Here is a 25,899-nt window from a genome sequence, read left to right on the forward strand (position 1 = left end):
CCTTTGCAACACAGTGACTGTGCAGTTTTATTTCTCAGTTGTAAAACTTCAGAGGATTGTAAATCAGATTCACCAGCTATAACATGAGTCACTGGTCTAAAAACAAACGTGCTACTATTTGTTTAAGCTATAAGTTATCTCTGAGGACGGATGAGGAAAAAAAAAGATGAACAAGAACAACGGTTGGTTGATCCAAGTCTTAAAACCTTAAAAGTTTACCCAACATAAACTATAAAGGGCCAGTTTCCAAAAGATATACTGTATATTGCTGGTCTAAATTAAGATAAAATAACCATTTAATTTATCCAACAGTGGGGAATCAGTTGAAAATTTGATTAGACTGAAATGTTTCAAATATTTTTTTTTATTATTATTATTTTTATACTGTTATATTATCACCTGACTTATAATATAAAATCTGTTCTTGTAACTGATGCGGATGTGGTTTGGTCAATCATGCCTTTATTTTTTAAAAGGGTCTAATTTACCCAAAATTCACAGTGAATTAGTGAAGCTGGAGACAATCAAGACTGACATCTAAAAAGTGTGACAGTGATTCTTTTGTAGAGCGAAGCCACAGTCGGAGTCTAATCAAAGGCCTGGTTGTTTCCAAACGTTTTGTGGTTTTCACAGAGTTTATTTGTTGGATTTGTTTTTTCTTCCAGCATCTTTTTATTTTACTATTTTTTTTTATTTTCTTAATCTAATTCTAAGTGAAAACACATTATTTCTGCCCGGCCTGTTTGACAAAACCTAATCTATTAATTTACCTTAACGACTTAATGAGTGAGTCCTGACTGACTACTTGTTTCCATCTTCATGGTGTTTGTGCGATTTGCTGAACTCTGGTCTTCAGTGATATGACGGGTCTGGCATTTTAATTCTGCAGTTGCGCTATTTCTGTCCTGCTATGCTTGTGTTACAAAAGTCAGCAATGCAAGTCTTTGTTTTAGGGATAGCTGAGTTTAACTGCTTCGTCCCGAGCATTCACGCCACGGTAACTGCCTTTCAAATAAAGGCAGGAAGGAAATATGCTTCGGTGTTGGCGTTTTAAAGTCAACAGGTCTTTAAGGCAGAAAAAAGTGTGGAGGAAACAACTCCAGAGCTTCCACAGCAGAAGCTTATATGAGTTAAATCCTTAGCACTGTGTACCCAGGGACGTCCGCTCAGGTAATCCAGTATTACACCACAGTCAGATATTAGCCAGGACCTTCAGAGTCTTTGGTCGACACAAACACAGAAAAAAAAAAATGATGTTGATGTATGAGCCACTTTGAGCGGCCTGAGGTTAAGCCTTAAGGTGGCTGCCTATGTGAAGGAATGCAGGTAAACTTCAACAGAGAGAGGAAACATGTGTGTATGTGGGTGTATATGTGACCAAGTGCCTGTAGTCCACAGAGTTAGTCACTGATGAACGTGAGCAACATGAGTGGTTAGTAACGGGGGGAAGGATAATGATTATAACCCAGTGTTACACCACAGTCTGACTCTCACTGGTTTGTTTCAAAATGTTTCCAAACTATAAAATTACCAAGGTTAAAGGAACAAAACCTGCAAAAAATTAATTTAACTTTAACATCATTATGTGAAGAAAAAGTCAATTCCCACATTTAAAAGCGTGAACATATTAATATGAATTAATATGTGAAAGTTTTATGTCATCCTGACCTATGAGAGGTCACGTTTCTTTACTTAAATAAATATATGAAATATACAAATCTTTCGCAGCACAGCTAAAGACTGCTGAGTACAAACACAAGAGATCACATATCCCATACTTCAGTAACAGGTTGCAGTTATGTGCTACATATTACACATACTGTACATAGTTACCTCTATGGCCACGTGGACTGATGCAAGAGCTGTACTGTCATGGATGAGACGGCTGGTGATTTTATGAAAATAAAACTGACAGACAAAATGTCCCAGTTCATATCACAGTTTTCTCCGGCCAGTTTTACTGATGCAACAAAAAAGTCGTAAACTATTCCAATTTTATCATCGCATTTCAAACTTTTATCATATAGACTTTGAACGAATATACACGCTGAACGTGTATTACTTGAAGTTCACGTCTTGTGTCACCTGTTCACTTATTTCTTTTTTATTTATTTATTTTTTAAAGAAAAGGCCATGAAATGCTTGATCACACAAACAGGTGCCTCGGAGACAGATCAGCTTTAAGGTCATATCAGTAAACAGCACCATGGGAAAAATGTGCCAACTCCAAATGACTAACTGAAGAGAGATACGTGTTAACGCTGGCTGGACAAGTGTCACATATAGTGAGAAAGCCAAATATATTTCTTGCACAATGACACAGAGAAAAGCAGCAAATCTCATTTGAGAGGCCTGAACTAGAACGTCTGAGGTTTTTTTAACCACATAGTTTGGACTATACAACCATCTGAGAAGTTGTCTTTAGAAGCAGTTTGGATAAAGGAACCTTCAAGGACGATTCTGCATTTGACTGGATGAATCATCTTTCAGGCTAAACTCAACAAGTCTCAAGGAGCTTTGACATCTTTGTAAGAAAAAAACTTATGTGGCACCAGCTCACCTTCGATACAGCATATCATTATCATTCAGTGCTCAACAAAAACACCTGACAGGTGTTCGTAGTTTGAACCCTGGCAAGTTGGACTGTTATGTAATGATTTAATGTATGTTACGAGAAGTCAGCGACCTCACAAGCTAACCTGAAGTCATTATGCTCTAACTGTAGGTGTTATTCTTCTCTTAACAAACTGCTAATTAATCACCAGGTCATTCTGAAACATCGTTGCCTGAAACAGGAAACCAAAGAAACGGGTGCACGCTGCCCTGCTCTCCCTCAAACTGGTGGTTCCATTGTTTCTAATGAAGTGCAGCAGCAAGCAGCCACTTCCCCCACACCAGCAAAGCAACAAGGTAACCACAGCTCTCCAACACAAGCATGAGGCTTACCTCATGTAGAAAGGAGATATTGGCCTGTCTTCTTCTTGGGAGCTGAAATAAGAAAACAAATAGATGTTTTATTGGTTTGCAGGATGTAGCTACAAGGTGCTAGTGCATAAAAGCACTAAGTCCCATCACTACGTGCTACTATGGTTGAATATAGGCATATAAGGCTTTTGTCTGCAGAATAATAGCCACGCAGCGCAACAGATCAGTGCCTTTGTGCACCATGTCTCTGGTCTCAGGTCTAATTATTATGAAGCAGCAGAGAAATGGGTGCTGCTCTGGAATATAGGCCTGTTGCTGCCACCACATGAATACCGGCGACGCATGATGAAGTTACGCAACAGTAAGAGGAACTCGTGTTGTCACTAAATGTTAGGAGTTGGTTAACATTTTCACATCCTGACACTCGCAGGCTGAACATGTCATAATCGACTGGTCTTGTTTGCGTAAGCAGAGCTCAACTCTGTATTATTTTCTCTAAAATCACAGCGGAACAAAAAACAAACCAAACATGACACAAATGAATGGGTGTTGAAGGATTAAATAAGGCTGCTTTTGTATGTGTGTATTTTGTTTGCGGTAAGATGTTATGTCTGAGACGGGCAAATCTGAACATTGGGAGTGAAATAAATCATTTTGGATGAATGTGGATGAAACAAAGAGGAGTACAGCCGCCAGCCATAATATTAAAACCAGTGGCAGGTGAGGTGAATAACAACATCATGTTCCAATGCATTTGTTCTCCTGGAGAAACCTTTGGTCCTGGTATTAATGCAGATGTCGACTAGATATGTACAAACCACATTGGTGTTGACCAAGCACCCGCTGCCCATAGCAATGACACTTTTGAATGGCAGCAACCATTTGTCAGCAGGACAATGCAGCCGGCTGCACCACAAAAACCTCTAAGAAATGGTAAAAAGAATAATGAAAATAGCTCAAGGTGTTGACTCAGCTTCCAAACTCCCATTACTGCAAACTGACTGAGTATCCGCAGGATGTACTGGGACAATCCTGGCAAACAGAGGTCAGTCCAAAAAAACCCGTAAACGTCCTGGTCCCAGACACCACAGGACGCCCTCAGAATACCTGTGTCCATTTCCCAATGGGTCACAACTGTTCTGAAGGGAAAAGGTGGATCTACACAATATTAGGCAGGTGGCTTTGATGTTGTGGCTAATTGGTTTAGCTAATAAAAATAAAACAATCTGACCCTTCATCACACTGACTACATCACACTCAGCCCCCAATGGGACTTCTGATTTGAATGTTTACCAGGAAAAAGAGGACACATCTAGGAACAACATGTACTCTGTCATAGCTTTCGCTTTACACTCATGCAGCAGAAACGCTTGGGACAAAAGGTCCATTTACAAAAATGTAGACAAACCAGGCAAACATACAGGGAAACTCATTCCAGGCATTTTTGGCCTTTCGGCTGCTCACCACAGTATTTTCCATATCGTGGCAGACAATAAGCTTTTAGTGTAAATCTTTCTACACAGATCTTTCAGGGGAGACGGGAGACAAGAGATTCATTGACCAGACAACTAGAACTGCTCTGATAGTTTATCAGACGATAAACTAATGTGAATATTATGAGCAAAGAGGCCACAAGTATGTCCAATCTGTAGGTATAATATCTGAAACATTAACAGGTATAAATAAGTTACCAGGTGTAGCACTACAGACTATTTCCTGAGTGTTTTTAATACAATATTCTTAATAATTAGTGGAAATCAATTAACTAGATTTAGTGCTGGTAATCGTTTCTACCATTTACAGCCCAGCATCAGTCAGAAGAAGCGAACATACTATATAGCTGATATCCAGTAGTATAAAGATTGTCTAAATATATTGTTTTTATAAGGATATTAGAAGACAAATAAGTAGACAAGCTAAAACAATCTGTCAGTGTTGTGGGTCTTATGAATTTTGAGTCACAGGTGTTTATTGAGTATGTGCTCCTCTGGTGTGTTTTGGTACGTGACCGGCCTGCATGGGGCTTACTGTAAGAGGAACGTGTTTTGTGAGGAAACCACTGTGGCCGTTCATGCAGCACCTCAACAAGTTCAAAACAAAGGATTTGGGTTTCAAGCGAACGAGCCAAAGTTTGTTCAACTTTGAAAGTCTTCTCAAATGGCACAGCGCACAACAAAGTTGTTTCAGTTGAAGGGGAAGGTTTGCCGCATAACTCTTTGAAATTCTCTTCAGATGTGAACGTTTTTTTCCTCCCGCTGCCACGTTCTTAACCGGTATTACACAGTCTGGCAGGCTTATTAAAAATAATGTGTGCCGTCCCCGCCGCCGTGAATTGCAAAAGCGGAAATCCTGCTTACCCACTACCTTACTGAGGGGATAACAAGAGGCTTTGTAGGCATACTCAGGAACGGCCTGATCCCTCCGGAGCGAATGGAAAACTTAGTCGATCTGGGCAGGCTCCACTTTTTCAACGTTTTTTTTTTTTTTAAAAATGTGTAGACAGAGCTAGTCTGGCTTAACGGATGCTGGTCACTTGAATAATCCTCGAGTTGGCTCCAATAAGACTTGGCAGCGTCTCTCTCCTTCCGTCCTGTCTCACCTTTCAGAAAATCTCTCTGCAACACGCAACAATGAGAGCAGAGGCTGAGGTCTAATTAAAAATCTGATGTTAACATTTTTCATTACATTGTTTTCAAAGTGCTTTGTCTACGTCTAAAGTTGTCTTTGCTGAAGGATATGTTAACTGGTGTTGCAAAAAATAAATTGTGTTTGGAAAGTTAAAGCTAAACAATGATGAAAACTGTTGATTTAAATGGATTTATAGAAAATCTTTTCAGTGCTGAAACAGATGAATGCTTCAAACTGTTCACTAAGGAGAATCCTCCTTTACACTCACTGCCTTTCAATGGACTTGAGCTTGTAATTAAAACCTCGTTTCCAGGAGTCTGCAGCACTGGAACTGTACTGTAAATATCCTATGTCATTAGCGAGTGTGGATATTCACTGTCATCAAATCTTGGGACTAATAAAGGCCACGGTCTCAAATGAGAGTTTGAATTAAAGTCAGCAGGAAACCAGTTTGTTCCAGCCAGCGGGCTCTTGCTACAAATACGTGATGTCAGGGCTTTCAGGCTGATGGATGAGACGTCCTGACAGGCGGCCAACAATACTGTCATATCCACAGGGAACCTGCACTCACACCAACCTGTGACGTTCCTCACTCCCACCTATTTTCAATGAGCTTCTAAGAAATCCAATGGTTACATCACAAGATTCAGCGAGCCATGGCAACTCCCAACAAAAGCCAGTGTGCGTCCCCTATGTGCAAGTATGTAATGGTGAGAACATAAAACGTTCGCATGACGCCGCGACGTTGGCTCGTATCACCTGTGTGGTGACTTCACGTTGATGTTTCAATGTGTAGTACACAGTCACAGGATTTTTAAAAACTATTATTGTTATTATTATTATCACTGCTATAACTGTTTGATGAAGGGATCGCAGTGCATTACTCAGAAAATCATTCAGACTCGTGCTCGACGCAGAACAGAAGTCAAAAGGTGGTAAGAAGATCTAAAAGCGGTATCACTAATAGAAAACCTGAGAAGGATGGTTTGATTTCAAATGTGCCGAACATGACACGCACATGAGTGACGGCCGTCGGTCAGGATGGGGGCAGTTCTTTAAAGGAAGGGTGCGTCTGTCAGATGTAATACTATAAGATAATAACACAGATCATCACATGGTATTCTTGGTAAGTAACGATCATCACTGAGAAGGAAAAATGCATAAGAATAAAACCCCTGAACAAGACTAGAACCTCATTTTGTCGTTCTAGGTTTTTTTTTTGTCTAATTCAGTGTTGAATGTGTGCTGCACTCTGCTGACAGAGACTTGTCTGACACATGCCTATGGAAAGTGAGAGCAAGCTGACAAGTAAAGAGCAGCTACAGATGTGGAAAACAGATTTCAACCTGTGGAAAAATCATCATTTCGATGCTACACGTTTTATTTATCGCAGTCACGGCTACTTAAAACTGAGCTTTGTACAAACAAAAACATTTTTTTTTCTCCAACATATTCTTAAAAAAGGGCATAGGTTTGGAAAAAACTCTGTAAGTCAGTGTAATTTGTGGTAAATTACTACAAAACTACAAAAACACGACTAAAAATATTCGAAAGGAGGTGAAGCCAGTTTATTTATTTATTTATTTTAGTAAATACCAGTGAGTTCATATTGGTGACGCACGTTGCTGGGGTCCCCCGTCAAGCTATCTATAGAGCAGTCATCCAATATGACTTGAGAAGAAGATTAATGGTGTGTGTCCCCACACACCTTACAATTTACTGGCACCATAGAAGTAGTACATCTGTCACTTGTATTTAGGCCATTTTGGTTCCAGTAAGAAGCAATAGTCGGCCTTTCTGACTGATTATTGAATTTTGGGGAGCAAAAAGATACTTATGGCGTAAATTATTATCTCCAAGCTGTATGATAAAAACACAATTTGTTAGATTATAAAAGCAACTGATTTGCCAATGAAATTCTAAATGAAATTCTACAAAAAGTACACGTTGTATGATAAAAATGAGCGACAAAAAATAAATAACATTAATATGATGCCTGACTGTCTGTTTGTCATGATTAACCTTTATGTAATGTGTTAATGGAACTGGTGCTGACAGGATTTAAAGCTTTGATTGATGTCATATTAAAGGTCAGAGATCTATGTTCGACAAGTTGTAATAAATGCCACAACGGTGTCTTAATTACACGACTAAACATTTATTGCAATCGGATATCTCTTAGATAGACAGATCTTAGAAAAGGGTGGGTATGGGTGTGTGTGTGTAGAGTGTATAAAAAGTGATTCTCAGCTTCATAGTGCAGGTGTGCACCTGTAAAAGCTCCCAGTAACAGCAGTGATCACCCCCACAACAGACACAGCTGTAGACTTGCTATTCCAGGACTGAGGATACTCGACACCAAGAGGTTCCAGTTTCAGCTTCTTATAATAAGCTTGTTTGGATGCCATTGCCACGGGGCTCAGGCTCTAGGTCCGTGACTGATGTCAAACACACAAAATTCTTCACCTTTACCCTTGGCTGAGACCATCTATGCAAACCGTGGTCATAACCTATTTATCATTAATCAAGATTTCCTGTGTATTCCTCACTGAAGCAAAACAATAACACAAGTGACGTAACGTTTAACATTAGGTATAAGCATTTAAGCTTCGCCTCACACTACGTGACCTTGCTTTTATTTTACACCAGTCGTAAAGCATCACACTCGCCGATAAGTCCGTGATCCTAATAAAATCATAAAACTGCAGGAGTGGCTTTCAAAGAGCAACCCTTTTCTATTTTCGCTCTTTTCTTTAGGCAATCATTCATTTTGAGATCAAACAGCAGCAATAACACGCTGATATTCATTCATGTGTGCGACTTTTCTGAACTGGAGTCAAAGTGCACGAGGCACACTGACCTGCTGAGGCCCTCCATGCTGCCGGAGAGGCTGACATCGAGGTGGCTGACATGAGAGCCAGTGTCTGAGGTTGGAGGCACAGGTGTCGTTTCCATCGCCTCTGGGCTGGGGCTCCTCAGGCCTGAGGTCAGGGGCAAAACTATCGGTATGGAGAACGGCCTCGCATGCGGCAGCCCAGCGGAGGGACTCGGCCGAGGGGGGACTCGGCACGGGCCTTCACTCTTCCCCTTCCTCACCTGTTTGACGGAGACAGACAGAAGTGAGTCTCGTGACAGGAAATCTGAGTTAGCACGAGAGGTAAAAGATACACGACCCCGTAACGGTTTTATAGCATCGAGCGCACGCGCGGAAAACACTCACGAGCTTCCGACCTTTGCTCAGGTTACAATAAAACATGCATTCGAGGATCTTGCGGAGCGAGACAGAAACCAATGAAGGAGCAGAGGGGAAAAGAAAAGAGCTTAGCTTGTGTGTCTTACCGTGCTAACGCTGAGTGGGTATAAACTGCGTGAACCGCCGACCGTCGTGTAGGAGTAGAACCTCAACCTGACTACAGCCACGTTGTGAAAAGCACCCTTCTGCATTATTACTTATCAAAAAATAACACACAAAAGCTCAAAAATAATTAAATAAATAAATAAAAAGTTGTCAGAGAGCTTTCTCCGGCTCTAGTGATGCTGCTCATCTACACTGAAGCCAAACAGCCGGCTGGCTGTGGTAAGCAGAGTATGAAATGGCTCTGACACCAGCAGCTTAAGTGTCAATAATGGTCAGAAACACCCAGGGCTCAAAGTGGCTTGTCTGTAGATTAAAAGGCTAACGTTTTTGTCTTTGCACCAATTACCCGTGGAACATTTCCATTTTTGGGTTGAACGTAATGGGTTGGATGCAGCCTCCATTTAGACATTCACCCATTGATGCACTTAATGGGTGAATCTTTGAGCATATAATTAGTAGGAAAACTTCCTTTGCTAGACCTGGTATGGATTTTGCCCCTCGGAGCTCTGTGATTGATTCAGCTAAATGTGTCATTCACAACAAAAAAACACACACTGGGTAAACGGCTGTGGTCATCAGTGTTGTTTTAGAGAGGAGCTGGAGCCCTTCTCATCACACTGTGAGGAGGCATCACGGAGGAAGAGAAGGCAGGGGACTGCGTCCTGATTATGTCTGTATATGACTGTATTTATAAGAAGAACATTAATGAAACCTCTAATATACAGAACTTTGTTAAGCAAAATACTCCATCACGTCCTAATACCTCAAAGCTGTCTTCAATTGAACTGGTATTTCTACACGAACCGCAAAATAAGGAGGGTTTATCTCAAATATGTAACAAACTGAGTCCACTGAGACGCAGAGCAACTACGTAGCAGATAAAAGAGCAGACGAAGACACTGTTATTACATCTACACGACATACAGCAAAACATCTGCTGTCTGATAAATGAGATGCTGAGATTCTGATGGTGTATGTAATTCTTTTATCTGACTGGTTGTAGGACTATAAATAAATAGAAAGTCTAGCCTGGCTATGCTAAAGCTAACAAATACTTGCCCAACACAGTTTTCACAACTTCTTCAATTTACTCTAAAGTAAAGCAATAACAACAAGGAAGTTCTCCAATTTCTAGACACAGTACAAGATTTTTTTTTAAATTAATCTGTTATCAAGATACATTTTATTTAAATAAATGAATGAATTAACTGAATTTCTGTAAATTTAATTAACATGCAGGTAATTTGTATCCACTAAACAGAGTATAACGATTCTCACTAGACACAGGTTTCAAGCACAGTCATGAAAACTTGAAACGGATCTAAAAAGAAAACTCCCGGGCAGTTTCAATAGAGTTAACCGCTGACCCATATTACTGTGTCTATTCCTGGTTCTGGTTTGTGCCTATGGATGAAGACCAGCTCACACAAGAGCAACAACAAAGAAGGGACCTAAATAGGCCAGAGAAATAGGCAGAGAATGAACATGTGACCTGGTTTCTAAACGGTGGATCAACTTAAAATTTGAAGATTTGCGATTAAAATCTTAAAAGGCCACAAAGAAAGCCAAATAAAACATTTAGGACTTATAATATTTCCCTTTGGTGTGCTTTCTCGACCTTAATCTGCTTCCGTGAAAAGTGAGCTGTCGCTGGCCTGGAAACAGCCTCCACCTCCGTTGAGTGATCTACGTTCACCGATTGGTGACAACTCACTTTTCAGACTCTTTTACATAAGATGTTTTTTTTTTGTGATCGGCCAAAGCCACAGACAAACAGCTTTATTATTATTTCAACATCAGACACGAGGTTGTGTGTGTTTGTCTTTTGGAGTCCAAAGATCATGTATGACTGTTGTACTAATCAGAGGAGTGCCACTTTGATCACGAGGCTTCATTCTTAATGGCCTCATAAATCAGACAAACACACAGCAGATGTGTTTAGGGCTCTCCAGTAAAAGTGGATAGGTGGGCGTGATGCCACACAAACCAACAAACAAGCAGCCTGGCCCGAGGCTTACTCACATACTTACTTGAGTATTTAACAGACTTACAACACCTTTGCCTCACAGTGTTACCGCTGTAGCTCTAGTTGTGGTATGCGAGTAGTGATCGATCAAAAGAAATCTCCCTGTCAAGTGAGCTTGTCTTCAACAGTAGTAAGAAGTGAAACCTGCCCGTCTCGAAGAGTCATGGGCTGCACGGGAGTGTTTGGGGATTGGACCCATAAAAGCTAATAATTACTGAGATGATGAATCACTTGAGAAATCAGTGAGGGGGCAAATTACCTTCTCGTAAACACTGAAAGAGATCAAGAGATTTCGAAGAATCAGTGCGTGGACATTCGTGCTGATGGGCTCAACTAGTAGCAACTCCTGTAAAGTTAGTTTACCACACTTCAGTCTAACGTGCTGTTGCTAGTAGCAACCACCGAATGAAATCCGCATGGTTGTTTCCGGTGGTGGAGTGAACTGTTTTTTAGTTGAGAGATTCTTCTTATAAATAACATGAAGACTTTGGGAAATACGACTATGAAACTGAAAATGGAGACTATGAAAAATAATTTGAACTATGTGCAACTTCATACAGTGTAATTTATATATTTACATTTTTAAAGGCAGAAAATGAATTGCTAACTAATAGTTTATAAAGATTAATTACATCTGAATATTTCCTAATTCACTGGAGGTCAATGCTTTACAAATACTACGCCACCACAGATCAGAGAAAATAAAGAAAGGCACCTTTTAACTTCTCAGGAAACGCCTTTGATGCATCATCAGTGGATTTCTCTTTTACGGCCGCTGTTGTTATGGCAGATTTACGATTTACCTCAAACATCAACCAGCGCAACTCTGTTCTTTTTGGTTTATGTCCAAGTGTCTCTGCAAACTTCAACTGGTCCATAACACAGCAGCTCGTATCATCACCTTAACTCCCTCCATGAACCACATTGCCGCCGGTCCTTCAGCAGCTCCACTGGCTTCCAATAAAATCCCACATTGTACAAGATCCTGCTATTTACTTTCCAGGCTTTATCACAACCAAGCTCCATCATATCTACCTGAACCTCTCCAACTACACATACTCTCAGATCCTCCATGTGTCCACCACTGGTTTCAGATCATTCAGCTCCACGCCTCTGGAGCATTCAGCAACACATCTTTTTAAAATAGCTTACCCCACCTAAGCTCATTGTTACACACGTTAATCTGTTTTATGTCCATTGTATGTGGCACAGTTTCATGTAAAGTGACTTTGAGTGCTTGAAAGATTCCCACAAATAAAATGTATTATTATTATTATTATTATTATTATACCTTCTGTCATCAGCCCGCTGCTAATTGAGCTAGCCATTATGCTACTTGTATGTGAAGCCAATGTATCATCTGTAGGTAAATTTAACAGATTTAAGTAAATTAATAACTGTACCGCGCTTCACAAAGAACCAAACAACAATCATGTCACTGGCGAAACATCGTCAGAATGAAACGCATGTGATGGCTAGATTAAACTTTTATGAACCCACTTATTGATCAAATTTTATCTTTTAACATTTACACACACACACACACATATATTGTATACTGCCTTTTCAGATGTGTTTGCATTATAATAAAACCTCAGTACCGTACCTCAGTTTAACTCGAGGCATAGATGGCAGGTGTCCACTTACTCACACAATGAGTCCAAAGGGCATTAAAATCTATGCTGGAAGGTCAAAGTTGAACCTTGAAAAATATTATAATAAAAAGATTATTCACTGACTATTGATGGAGGCAAACATCCTTCATCAGCAGACGTCTTTACCTTCCTGAGCTTATCTGAATGTCAGTCAGCAGTTCTTTTATCTCTGCAGTGACACCAGTCTTGATATGAGCCCGTTTCAGACACCAGCTCTTTGTTTAACCTGTCTCTGAAACAACCACAGTGAGATCATTTCAGTTCGTCTGATAGCTGGAGTTAACCTCAAAAGAACTTACTGCCAAAACAATAAAGAACAAAAACTCGTGGCATTAAAGGGGATTCCAACTTAAAAATGTACTTTAAATGATGCCACTCTCCTGATGACATGCCTGATCTAAATAAAAGAGTCCAGAGCTCCGTTTCTAAAACCTGTGCACAAACAGGAAACATCCAGGCTGTAACTGCCCTCAAATCAATGGCCAAATGACGTTGTTTTGTGACAGGGCTCATCTATACTGACAGAGCGCGGTTGTAAGAGCACATCAGCTCCATGTTTGTCTCCCTCTGCAAATAAGTGTGTTCTTGCTTCCTGCAGCAAATTGCCTTTATCAAATCACATCATGTGACCGAGCAGCGCGTCTAGAGGCTTCAGAGGAAGTCTGAGGAACGACCTCAGGCTAATCAGCACTGAAGCAACGCAGCAGATAAGAAAGCAGTAAGTATTTAGTGGAAAGGGAGAGAAAAGTCACTGCAATAAACCAACGGGCCAAACTCCTTATGTGAGAACAGTTAATCACAGTTACGAGAAGCCCTTTTTTCGTACCTTCTTTTTCCTTGTCTTCGCCTTTGGAGAGTAAGTGCAGGATTCGTGTGGGCTCTCAGCGCTTCCTGGTGTATTTAGGTGTCCCATCTTAAAAAAATAAAAGTAGAAAGAAAATGACAAATAAAGAGAATGAGACTTAATATTAGTTGCATAAAGAGAACAAAGACTGAATTTGCAGGAAGAGTTTTGGGCAAGTTAGACACTGAAGGTCAGCTGGGTGGATAAAAAGAAGATGAACTGCATCATGAAGCTGTTCGCTTAATGAGCGGTGTAGTAAAAACATAATTATGTGTCAAGCTAATTAGATCTAGTCTAATGAAATATCTGCCCTATAAATCTATAAATTTCCCATATTGGTCAAAATATCATCAGGCGTAAATGAATAAATTCAAATCTGAAAGGTGAACGGGGCAAAGGGCTTGAAACCTCTTTTAAAAGGTCATCATTTATGCGTAAGTGACTTAACATACCATTCCACATAGTATACACAAGTCACCTGACACTGATAACATCTTTAGAGCTTACATAAAGCCACACAGAAACGGCTTTGGTTTTGGAAAACAGCTTTTCCAAAACATGCCCGCGTTACGTTAATCACACAGGTCACATGGTTGGTGTTAAAAAAAAAAAAAAAAAAGGTCTGTGTAAGGGAATTTGAAGGGTTCGTGCAAGTTTGACCCTGGAATGTCAGGCGTAAACAACAACACTGCATTTCCCAGCAGACAGACCCAGACAAAAAGCTTCCACAACAGGTACACACACTGTGGAGCATTATTTGCACAAACAAAGGCGCACACATGCCGGCTTGCCACCGAAAAGCTCAGCACGCACTTTCATCCTGGGAAGTGGTGTCGGTGTCTTTGCGTTGAGATGGTCGGGTGACTTCTTTGTGTCTGCGTCTGTCACATGCGCCTCCTGAGACCAGAAACAGGACAAAGGAGACGGTCACTTTATTGATCCACGTCTTACAGCAAAACAGGCAACATATCATGTTCGACAGAGGCCCGAAAGCTGTGTTCCTATTACTGTAACAGGATTTGGCAGCTCTGAAAATGTTCTTACAACCAGGGGGATCATTTAAAAGGGTATGTGAGTATTTGTTTTTCTTCTGAAAGTCCCTAACGACAACAGAGACATGAATAGATTTTAAGGAGTCGTCAACCTCAAACACATACACGCGCATAAACGCGAACCATGCAAACCTCTCGCTCGTCAGCGTTTTGCGACCAACGGCAGCGGCGAGGGCGGTGATCGCACCGTACGTGTTCAAAGGAGCTGCAAGGAAGGTCAGGTCAGCGGGGGGCCTCCGCGGGTTATGCGTGTGTCTGCATGTGTGTCAGTGTTTTTGTGCAGCTTCGCATGTTAGTTTGTAAGGCGATATTTTTTGACGGAGGGATGTCCCACGGGTCAGCGCGGTCTCTGGTTGCAATGACATCACACGCACATACAGCACAACTCAGCACTGATATTTGAAAAGGCAACAAAAAAAACACATTGTTAAAGTCCGCTACTGAATCTGAATCTATAACATCATGAAGCCGCATGCGATGGCTTAATCTGTAAAATGATAGACGACGAGCGCAGCGTCACGTGGGTGAAAGAAAACTATGTAGAATGGTGTTTAAAATAGATGGATAGATGCAGTGACAGGAAAAGTCAGAGGTCAAACTCAGCGTCGCTCCCCGGTCATCAGACGACCACTGTCACGTTTTACCCCCAACCCAGTCATCATCAATCAGCAAACTAGATCTTGTTGATGTCCGTACACTGATGTGAAGAATTATTTTTCCTACAGGGGAAACGCAGACAAGACTTTGTATTTTGTTGAGTATAAAAATAACTATTCCTCTCAAATTAACTTTTGAGAACACCTACTGCGCTGGTCAATAATAATAATAATAATAATAATAATAATAATAATATAAAAAATGTTGTGCATGCTGCACGCGTGCTAAAGTGGCTGGTGTGTTCAAAGAACAACCCAGATTCTCTACGTGTTGGACACTTAGTTTGTTTACATTCAAATGAGGTCACTCCGGGTGCAATTTGATATTTTATATGGACGGAGCCATATAAAAACCACTGAGAGGAATATTTGTTCAGCATGTTTATATGCTCACTTGCTAGTCCACCTGGTACACTCGTAAAATTCAACATATTCTAGCATGAAGGTCATGGTATTCAACATTAGTCTAAAATAATTGATTTGAATGTGTTTTCATTTAATTTTTGTGCTTTTCATTTCTGCTTCTTTTATTCTGAAACGCCATTTTCTATAACATTTTGAATTAAGACCATTTTTCCCCACTGTTTCAACATAAACATAACAGTCATGAAGAGCTATTAAAATGTACTTGTTTTCATTTTACAATCTGACTCCTGTTTTGCTTCTACATCAATCATCAATTCATCACCTGGATTTTAGTTTTGAGTCACGTTTCTTTTTTACCAAACGGATGGTTTGGTTTGGTTTATTTCTGACTACAGCTCCTGAGGAAGCTATAGATCCAGCAATGAAACGCTGCCAGCACAGCAAGCAGCCCGGACTAACCAGCAAATCGATAAAAACAACACCCATCATCGAAGCAGCAAATAGAAATCCACAACCACGGACTAAAAAAGCCACCTGTAAGGAAACCCTTCCTGCGAGGCGGTGATATAAGATCAATACTTATTGAGTTTTCAGCCTTGCATTATATAAGCCCGTATTTATAACCATCACAGGTCCAGTTGGATGGTCAGAGGGTGAGATCACAGGTCAGAGAGGGAGCACTTGGTTTAAAGAGCACGCTCACAACATGTGACCCACGGTTGTTGGTCTTAAGCGTGGTTCATCACGTGTGGCGACATCGCTCTGTGCCTCAAACCTACAGTTGGCATCTAGAGAGTTCCTCTTCTTATATGCGGAGTTCAAACAATGGCGAATGACAACACAGTAGAAGAGAGAGGACGTCTAAGTATGTGTGGGAGGCTGGAGGAGGGAGAATTTTCTGTGCTTGTCAGTCCAACAAGACACGCGAACAAAGCAAACGCATTTCAGACCAATCACTATAACACGTAGTTCTGGGCCGGTGGACAACGGGCTACAGCATTTTCTATGCAGGCCACTGAAGAGACACACAACCATAAGAAAAAGCTTCACCGGATACCGTAATGGCCATCAACACCCTTCTATTTCATATTAATATTAGCATATGGGGCTCTAGTGTTCTGGCGATTATACAACACCTTGACGACGATGAGCGTCGACTCTGTGTGGTCGTCTTTGTCTGTGCTGGTCTCAAAGATGCTGCTGTAGTTCTGGATGAGTTTGATCATGATCTTGTTACAGATATTTTGGTCCTTCATTGCTTCGAAAGTGGGAGCAACGCTGCAAAAGAGGAAGATGAAACCATTTTAAAAAGAAAAAGAAGTAAATCAGATGACATCTAATCACATTTTTAAACATGGCCGTAGCAACGGGGAATACGGTTGAATAGTTCAACAGTCATCTTGGTACTGAAACTGAGAATTAGTCATCAGCTCTATAACCTGAATCAGCTTCCCTATTCGGCACGATATCTCATGATAGTGAACAGCTGTGTGAGATGCACACTGGGTTGTAGGCTTAACTATAGGCCTAATTATATAACCCCAACACACACTCACACGGACCAGGGAAGAGAACAGGTTGTACAGTATGAAAGGATGTCTAGTGGGGATTCTTTTTAAACTTGATCCTATTTCCGTGCAGGATGCCCAGCGTGATCACATCAGTTTATCACTGGAGGAGGCCACCAGTCACCAGCCCGGAGAACAGTAGAGATATCGCTTGAGGAATTTACGAGTAGGATTTGACTCAGTGAGGCCGTCGGAAAAAAGAACAGATGTGTAGCTCAGTAGATCCGATGCTGACAGCATCATTTATTTTTGAACATCACAGTAACATCTGAAAATAGATTACGGTCAGGGAAGTTTCACAGCCTTTAGAGGTTTAGACAATCACTCAATGTTATCGTGTAGGAATCTGATAAATTTATCTGATAAATTCCACACTCTGTTTATGTTATTATAATCTACGAAGTGCCGCCTCTTATTATTATCATTCAGACTTGAACAAATGGTTTCAGGGGTTAATATGTAGCGGTGGCAAAGAAGTATAAACATAAATACAGATAACTGTATTAATGGGACATTAAGGAGAAAGGCTCTTGTTTCCAGGAATAATTAAGCTTCAGAAGGAGACTATCACTAAATAAGCTACAGCACCACCTGCTGGACGAACATTTTGACAGAGAACTGGGCATCAAACGAAATGCAGGCATCGCATATACTGTAATGTAATGACCCAATAAACAGGTGTTTATTGGGTCATTACTAGGATAAAGCTTTTTTAATGACTGTCTGTATAGAGTGTAAACTAAACTGCTTCATGTTATTATTTAAATGCGGCAATATAAATATTTCAGAACGGCCACAGAGAGGGCATCAAACTTCAAGAATCTTATCCTTTGAGGATATTAACACACTGAAGTAGGCTGGTATAAAAACCTGAAACACTGTCAGATATTTACAAATGTAACAGTATAATACGTTGCTGGTGTAACTAACATCGTGAAATAACCACAGTCATTGCAACAAGTTTGATTTCCTCTTGTTTCTTCTTTTAACCGCCAGTACAAAGATCACTGTTTGTGTCTTGCTTGTTTTTTTTTGGTTTACTGTACTTTTCTTCTCCCTTTGGTCAAATGAAAAAGCTCAAATACCACTAATGAGGATGAAAACAGAAGGAGATAGATATTTCCCTTGAGCGTTAGCCAATACGTGTAAGTACTTCCAAGGTTTGTTTCTTTTCAAAGGTTTAATCACATCCACCTTAAAAATTATCGACTCACTGGAAGACACTGGGTCCGAACACAGTGGCGAGGTTGAAGGCAGTCATGCGGTTGTCCTCCTGCTTGCTCTCCACAACGGTGAGGAAGTGGCAGAGGTAACGCAGGAGGCTGTGGTGGATGTCTGGAAGCTGCTGAAGCAGATCTCTGATGTCTGACCAGGAATCATCCTCACCGCACTCTACAGACACACAAGAGATCAAAAGAGAACAAAGGTGAGGTTTCGGCAGGTTTTTTTGGGGGGGCTTGTGTTGTTTTTTACTCAGAAATAATAACTTCACCTGTGCTTGACGCAATTTCACAAAATTTGCATTTTGCTCAGGTCTATTTACCAAAAGTGAAATAACCAGCGGAGAGCGAAACGAGGAATTTCCTGTAGAGTTGTTCACAATATGTAAAACTAAACAGACTTTCGGTAAACAACATTCAAACCCATAGCATCATGATTTTATTACAGCCCATGCATAGCAGGCTCCATTCACCTGCTCTCTGCGACTCGTAATACATGAGTATTACAGCAAAGAGCCTGAAAATATGTTGATGCTATTACTTGGGGTACATAATTGGGTCACAGTTGGATAAACGGATATGACTGCTGATCCTGAATGACTGAATGACGCAAACGTTGAGAGTGCATACGTCTACGTGGGTGTATGTGCGTCTGTCTCAGTGTGCAGTGGTGGAAGAGGGCAATGATGGCTTGGAGCGCTCACAGCTGCTCCTAAAACAGCTGAGACAAGCAGGATGCAAATAATATCAAGGAAAGACAAAATGCACAATCACAGTACGCCACGCTGCTCAGAACAATATGAAACGATATATATAGATGTATAAAAATATCGGCAGAAGAAAATTCTGATTTATTTGGACCAAAGTCAAAGTAGTTAACATGTTAACACAGATAAAACAGCAAACAAATCTTAAAACACTCATTAAAAACTTAAAATTGATTGATTCCATAAAAATACATAAGAAATTCTTGAGTATTGAGTCATTTTGATACCAGTGATTAACTAATGAAGGCCATGATTGACACATATTTCTGCTGCCGTGCTTTGTCTCTATATAAAGCCAGTATATTTGGCTAAAACAAGGAACCTTACGCAGGAAACAAGATACAGAAGATAGAGATTCTTAGCCAGGAAGGATACAGCTGCCACAAGATCATCAGAAAGTGCAGATAGATGATGGCTTAAGGTCTTACAAGGCTGTCAAGAAGCCTCTGATCAATGAGAGACAGAGGTTAGCCTGACATCGTTGGGCCCAAGCACACAAGAATATATACAGTCAGTAACTGGAAGAAGATTCTGTGGTTAGATGAGTCCAGTTTCCAGCGTTATCTTCCTCCTGCTAATGTGAGGGTACACAGAAGGCCAGGCCAAGCATTATCTCCAGCATGTACAGTACCTACTGTCAAAAGCGGTGGAGGCAATATCAGGGATGGGGAATGCTGCTGGTGTTGGTTATTTCACTGCCTGTGATGGCACATTGAACTCTGCCAAATATTGTACCATTCACCAAACCCACATGCTGCATGACTACGTCAGTATCATCGATCAATCATTACACTGAATTAAGTATATACCACATTACCTAAGCAAGATCCAAACAGTAAAAACATATCACAGCGTCCCACCTTCGTGATACAAAGCTGGACATTTTCATTTCAGGCAACAGCCTCACTTATAATGTTACTATCCTTTGAAGCCATTGTCAATTTTGTTAATATACTTCCAACTATGAAGATACTCATATTCCGGGTAGTCTCTCTATAAGCATACTGTTATTCATTACAGATCCATTAACCTGAAAGCGAATCCGTCCAGCTTCAAACTTTTGCCAAATATCAAAGCCAAAACTATGTTACAAACCCCACCAATATAATTTTATTCTGTAGTTACAGAAAGGAGCCAATTAACAATGAGCATCGAACAACTGGTTCAATTCATCGACATTATTGGCCTTCATGCTTATCGACTGTGTTCATGCCGATGCCGAATCTTCGCGTTATTCACTTCACGTGACGACAAGGAAGACGCAATGGTGGAGAGACTGAAACGTTCGAAAGTGACTGTAAGCGACTGTAAGAGCGTCACGTGCAATTCATGCAGCACTGTAATTTTAAGCAAGGGCGGCACCACCAACATCCTAAAGTATTTGTCGACGCACAGCATTAAATACCGAGAGTGCCATGTGTTTGCCAATCTCCGGTCAACGATTGCACCTGCCGCTAAGTGTCAGCAGAGCAGTGCTAGTGAGGATCCAGTGCTTACTTACTCAAGCTCTTATCTCTGGTTTATAAACTCAATAAAATTCTGTTGTTTACACGAAATCACGAACGCCTAACACAGGAGGAATTGATAAGCGAATCGATAAAGAATCTAATGGCATCAGCATCAATAAAATCTTACCAATGCCCATCCCTATTTCTAATGCAGTATTTGGCCATAGTTCTTGAAAAATCAGGCTGATATTAATGTGGCCTATGAAAGCAAAAAGTAGCAGAGGAGGAGAGTTTAAAATGAGCACAGACACTTCTCCTTGCACATGACTCACTTTTCCTTCTATGACCTAAAGGATTGTCACCAAAAATATAAGGTCCATCCCTCTTTACATCACACAGACTCACACACGCTCAGGAGTGCCTTTATATGAACTGTCTGATGCAGACGGTCACGCTGCTAAAAGTTTATTCCATCACCTAAAGATAGCCGGTCGGAATCATGGTCCACATATTCACTAGACTTGAGAGGGTATTAATATCCATCAAATTATGGATATGTGTCACATGATGGCAATAAAAAGATAAAACCTGATCTACATCAGCTGGTCGGATTATTCTAGAAAACAAACCAGCACATAAGGTGATAATAAGGGATCACAGGCTAGTGTTGTACCTTGGTAGTGCTGTATCAGCGCCCGTTGGACTTTTGAGTCTACCAGACCCTCTGGCAGATCTCTGAGATATTGTTTGAGCAAGCTGGCCACGGTACAGGAGTCCGACGCAGAGAGATTGTCCACATCCTCACCACTCTCCAGGCGCTGCTTCAGGGTCTCCACAGCACGGACATTCCCGTTTACTCTGAACAGGCCTTCCTGATGCAGCGCTGGAAGGTAAACACAAGAACACACATGCGAGTAAGTGCCAGGAAACCAATTACCAAGTAAAAGACTGACTTACTCACTTACTAGGAATGGCAGTATGATCAAGACTTACTGTGTGTTGGTAATGTGAGTCCACCCTGAGAGAACTAGAGAGTATCTCATCACCTCTAAAAACATGTACCCGGCAAAGTTAAACACTTTTTTGTCTATATTAGCATTAACATAAAAGTTATGTTTTTGGTGACCTTGGTGACCTATCAATCCACAAATAGTAATACTTCCGATCTAGACGTGTGTTTTCAGAGTCGCTCTTCACATCAAAATATTAATACTTTCATGACCGAATCTGTAATCGAGTCTAAAAAAAGTTAAAAGGAAGTGTGAGAGGAAGAGACAGACCATGGAAACCCTTAAATACAGAGGTATACAGTGGAAATACATAACCACACGCATGTACACGTAGATGATGCGTTGTTTCATAAAAAAAAACATATAAATAGGAAGTGATAAAGAACATAGAATGTGACCTTTGTTGTTAAAGTTCAAGTTCTGTCCAATTCTAACCTGAAAACCACTCTGTCTGGTCCAATAAGCGTTATATCGATTGTTTGTGTGATGTGGTTTACTCAGATTTTCAGTTGACTTGTTGATTTGCACAGATTGTTTTTAATTGCTCCGATTAAAGAGAAGTTTGATATTTGTCAGCTTGTTTAAATCTTATACAGAGGCATAAAATAGATGTTTCATAATTACATTCACAATTATTCATTGTAAAAATCGATATTTTCATATAAACAAGTAGGCATCTAGAAGTATCGATATCAGTATCGGGATATTAGCCTGGCGGTAACCAGAGGCCTAGCAAAACCATTTAAGGTATATGTAATGTAAACGTGTATCATTGGTAGCAATTAACTAGTCTTTGCTTAACATTTGCAGAGTAATGTGTCATAGTAAAATGGAAAAATATTCCTTTTAATTTTTGTATATTTAAAACCTGCTAACGTGTAACTTTGCTAAAGTTAGCTAAGGCCGTTTGCGTTTTACTAGCAGTTAGCCGCTAATTGGCATCACACCTGGATAAAAAAAATGGACACTATTCCTTCCACTGACCGTATAAAAATACAAACAACCTCTTATTAAAAGACTTGTTAACGGAGTTAATAAGAAATGATTAACAGAGATTAACAAGAGTTAATAACAAGTGCTTTACAACCTTACCTCTGCCGCATTGTGGTGATACGGTGAGGTTTGTCAGTCAAATGTTATTAATACTCTATCGGCGAGAGTATGTAGAACTGCTGAATAATATTTTAGTGGTAGTATTTGTTGTTCTCACTTAAGTCTAGCTCTGTGTTATCATTCACTTTCTTTTAATATGTTATTATTTGAAGTTACCAGTCTCCGTTATTCCTTTTAGTAACGGCGGATTAATACAATACTTCTTACAACAAGTTATTCTGTACTTATTTCTGCCCAAGAAATAGTCCCTGTGTACGCAACTGTCCTTCTCTAGATTGCCAAGATACTGGTTGTGAAGAGAAAGTACCTTTATTTAGTTTTACTTTAAATATTGAATATTAGTTATAGCCCGGATGAACTAATGATTTCTCTCTATATTTATATTAAACGGTTTAAAGTACCGGACTTCAATTACTATGAATGAGCTCCAAATTCGTACACCACCACCATCTAGTGGACAAACAGAAGAACTACAGAAATCATACAAAAAAGTAGGTCAACAGAGTAGTGAGTGTGTTTTCCAGTTTTTGCTATTTAACTTAAAAATCCTTGATAATAATTTTAAATGTACGCTGAGCAGTTTTTCTGCATTAAAAACATGATTGGTTTCTATTAGACAAGTTCTTCTTTGAAAAACTTTTGATTCGTATAATCTAATTAGCACTATTAAATCACATAATTTGGAAAGGTTTCCTTGCATATCCATGTTGTAAATTAAATAAATACATGTAAGAGTGAAAATACATCAGCTTTGCACAATTTGCACAATGGTTTGCCATGAAGTTGAGATGATCATTCCCTACATTTCTACCTGCAACAGTTCTGCACTAAATTCCCCTTCATGCATGTTATAATCTTGAATTTACGCTGAAAGATTTTCAGATAGATGATAATTCAACTGTATAGTCATTTTTGAGGCTGTAGTTTGTTGTGCTGTTTCTACTTCTATTATTTAGCCTAGAACACTGACTGAAACTTTCCCATGAGGGACCAAAAGGGGAAATAAAATAAACTAATTAATTAAAACAAGAGTTGGAGGACTAATGTATAAGAAAGACTTATTTGTACCCAATGAAGTAGCAGACAAGTGTATTTTATTTTGTTCTAATATGTCTTTTCCTCACCATGCTTGCGAAGATGCTCCACCATCCACCGCACCACCGCTGGTACTCCATCCACCACCAGACCCTTTTCTTGCAGCTCCAAAAGGGACGCTCCAAACAACTTGGTGTGCTTGACCGCCACTGTCCTCGGTCTCAGTATGGGTATCTGGACCATCTTCTTCATGTCTTCCTTAACGAGCACTGCTGTCTTGTTGTGCTGCAGGGAGATCAGAGAGCAGCAGTCAGCCACTGACACCATGGGCACCATCAGGTTAGACACAGAACAGGAGGAGGTAAATCCACTCTGCTCGCTCCACTCCACAGACTAAAACATGTGTGTGGAGCTGGTGATGGTGACTCTGCGGAGTCCATTGCGTGCACATCTCTTGTCGTCATGCTGCCATGCTCTTAGAGGACAGAGTGTACTGATACCTGGAAAGAAGAGGAAGGGGAGGGCAGGCTGTGCATGTGTTGCTACGACAAATATCAGGTTACCATGCAACACCTTTGGTTAAAGGCATTGTCAGAGTGACACCTACACCGATAGCCACATGTAGACAAGCACATGCATACGCTCAGGTGAGGAGAACAGTTATCATGAATATTAATCTGGATGGATAATAGATAACAGATCTGAAAAAGACAGGCAGATAAGGATGTTTCAGTGGAAATCTTCTCTGAACCTATCGGGGGTCTGTGGATGTGTCTACACAGTCACACTTTGCAAACTAAATGTTCATTGAGGGAGAAAAAGTATGTCCCCATGATCAAATCATAATATTTTAGAGCCTATACTTAGATTGTAGTTAAAATAATGTTCGACAATAGTGGTGAAGCTTAGGCATCTTCAAGAAATAAATGTGATTCAATATACTTCGAATTCTGTGTTAACTAACAACTCAGATCATTTACTCAAGGAAAGCAGAAATGCTATTTATTAATGAATATACAAATACTCATATATAAAATATAGCATTTATACATATTTATATTAAATATACACCTTACTGCCCCATTCTTTTATTAAATTAGTGGATCTTTGTAGCTGCTTGAGCTGAATACTTTAAATACCGTTCTATAGCCTAATATACATCCAAACACATCATTTCTTAAACTTCCCTTATATTTATTACATTAAAGCATGATTTGTTATTCTAACTTGTATGTAGTGGTGTCAAAAGTACATTTTCCTCTCAAGTGAAATAAAAGTAGTAAAAATCTGCAATACTCAAAAGTACAGGTAACTACAAACTAACTTAGGAAGAGTAGTTGAGTTTATATACTTAGTTACTTTATAGTACTGTTGTGCTCTGATTGCCTTCAGTGTGTGACTCCACCAGCTGTCTTACCTGATATCTTATCAAGACAAACAGGGCCACATGCTCGCTTCCTTTTCCTATAGATCCAGGCTGCACAAGCTGCTCTCCTGTTGTCTCTATCTCCCATCAACGAGGAACCATTAGTTCTGTTTTGTATTTGGTATATTTAACTGCAGTGTTACTCATTGCCGTCTCTGTTGAGTCGGTACAAAGAGCACGATAGTTTAGTCCCACAAACCAGAAGCAGGATTCGTACACACATAGCGTGGACAAAAAGACTTCCTGCACTTCCGAGCAACACAGAATTCGAGTCGTAGCCATAGTTACGAGTGCACCATGTGACGTGCTGTCATTCCCGTGCTCACAGCTTCAAACAAGTGAACTGACCCAGCACTGTGAATGAGAGTCCTCAGCCGTAATTTGGCCACAATGAGAAGTTTACTGAGCCTGGACGGTAGAAGTGGGCGAAGAAGTGCCAGTGACTTAATTCTCTTTAGACAGAATGGGCTCAGGCTTGTGCCACAGTCAGGTCAGCTGATTATAAAGCCCACCTCGCAGATGGTGCTGAGATGAGGTCTAAGGAGGGAAGATCTTTACCACGGCAGATGCTGCACCTGCAGAGTACGCTTTAATTGTTATTCTGACTGTACAGACAGATGCTTGAGATGCACAGATGTAGAATAAACTAACATTTGTACGTTTTAATATAATAGACTTATTATATCTTCAGATCAGACAATATACTGGACATTATTAACTTTTAATTCCAGTATGATGCAGACGATTCATAGCATGGGCTTAATTATGACCGTTTAAAATACTCAACGTTTTAATGGTCACT

The 25,899-nt window shown here is 40.2% G+C and overlaps 1 protein-coding gene across 5 annotated transcripts in view; it reads right to left on the reverse strand.

The window, feature by feature from the left end:
* Positions 1–25,899, reverse strand: part of fam13a (family with sequence similarity 13 member A) — a 52,292-nt gene that overhangs the window by 24,549 nt on the left and 1,844 nt on the right. For 4 of the 5 annotated variants that reach the window (XM_047579204.1, XM_047579207.1, XM_047579206.1 and 1 more), the window contains exons 2-9: positions 23,761–23,956; positions 21,187–21,396; positions 18,293–18,470; positions 16,647–16,788; positions 14,250–14,333; positions 13,419–13,505; positions 8,414–8,649; positions 2,947–2,988 (exon numbers count right to left, since the gene is read on the reverse strand). In XM_047579204.1, the coding sequence (XP_047435160.1) occupies positions 2,947–2,988; positions 8,414–8,649; positions 13,419–13,505; positions 14,250–14,333; positions 16,647–16,788; positions 18,293–18,470; positions 21,187–21,396; positions 23,761–23,956 (1,175 nt within the window). The remainder of the gene's footprint in view (positions 1–2,946; positions 2,989–8,413; positions 8,650–13,418; positions 13,506–14,249; positions 14,334–16,646; positions 16,789–18,292; positions 18,471–21,186; positions 21,397–23,760; positions 23,957–25,899) is intronic. The other variant, XM_047579205.1, reaches the window with a different exon arrangement.

Source organism: Mugil cephalus, chromosome 2, assembly GCF_022458985.1.
Source record: "Mugil cephalus isolate CIBA_MC_2020 chromosome 2, CIBA_Mcephalus_1.1, whole genome shotgun sequence".
NCBI classification, from domain to species: domain Eukaryota; kingdom Metazoa; phylum Chordata; class Actinopteri; order Mugiliformes; family Mugilidae; genus Mugil; species Mugil cephalus.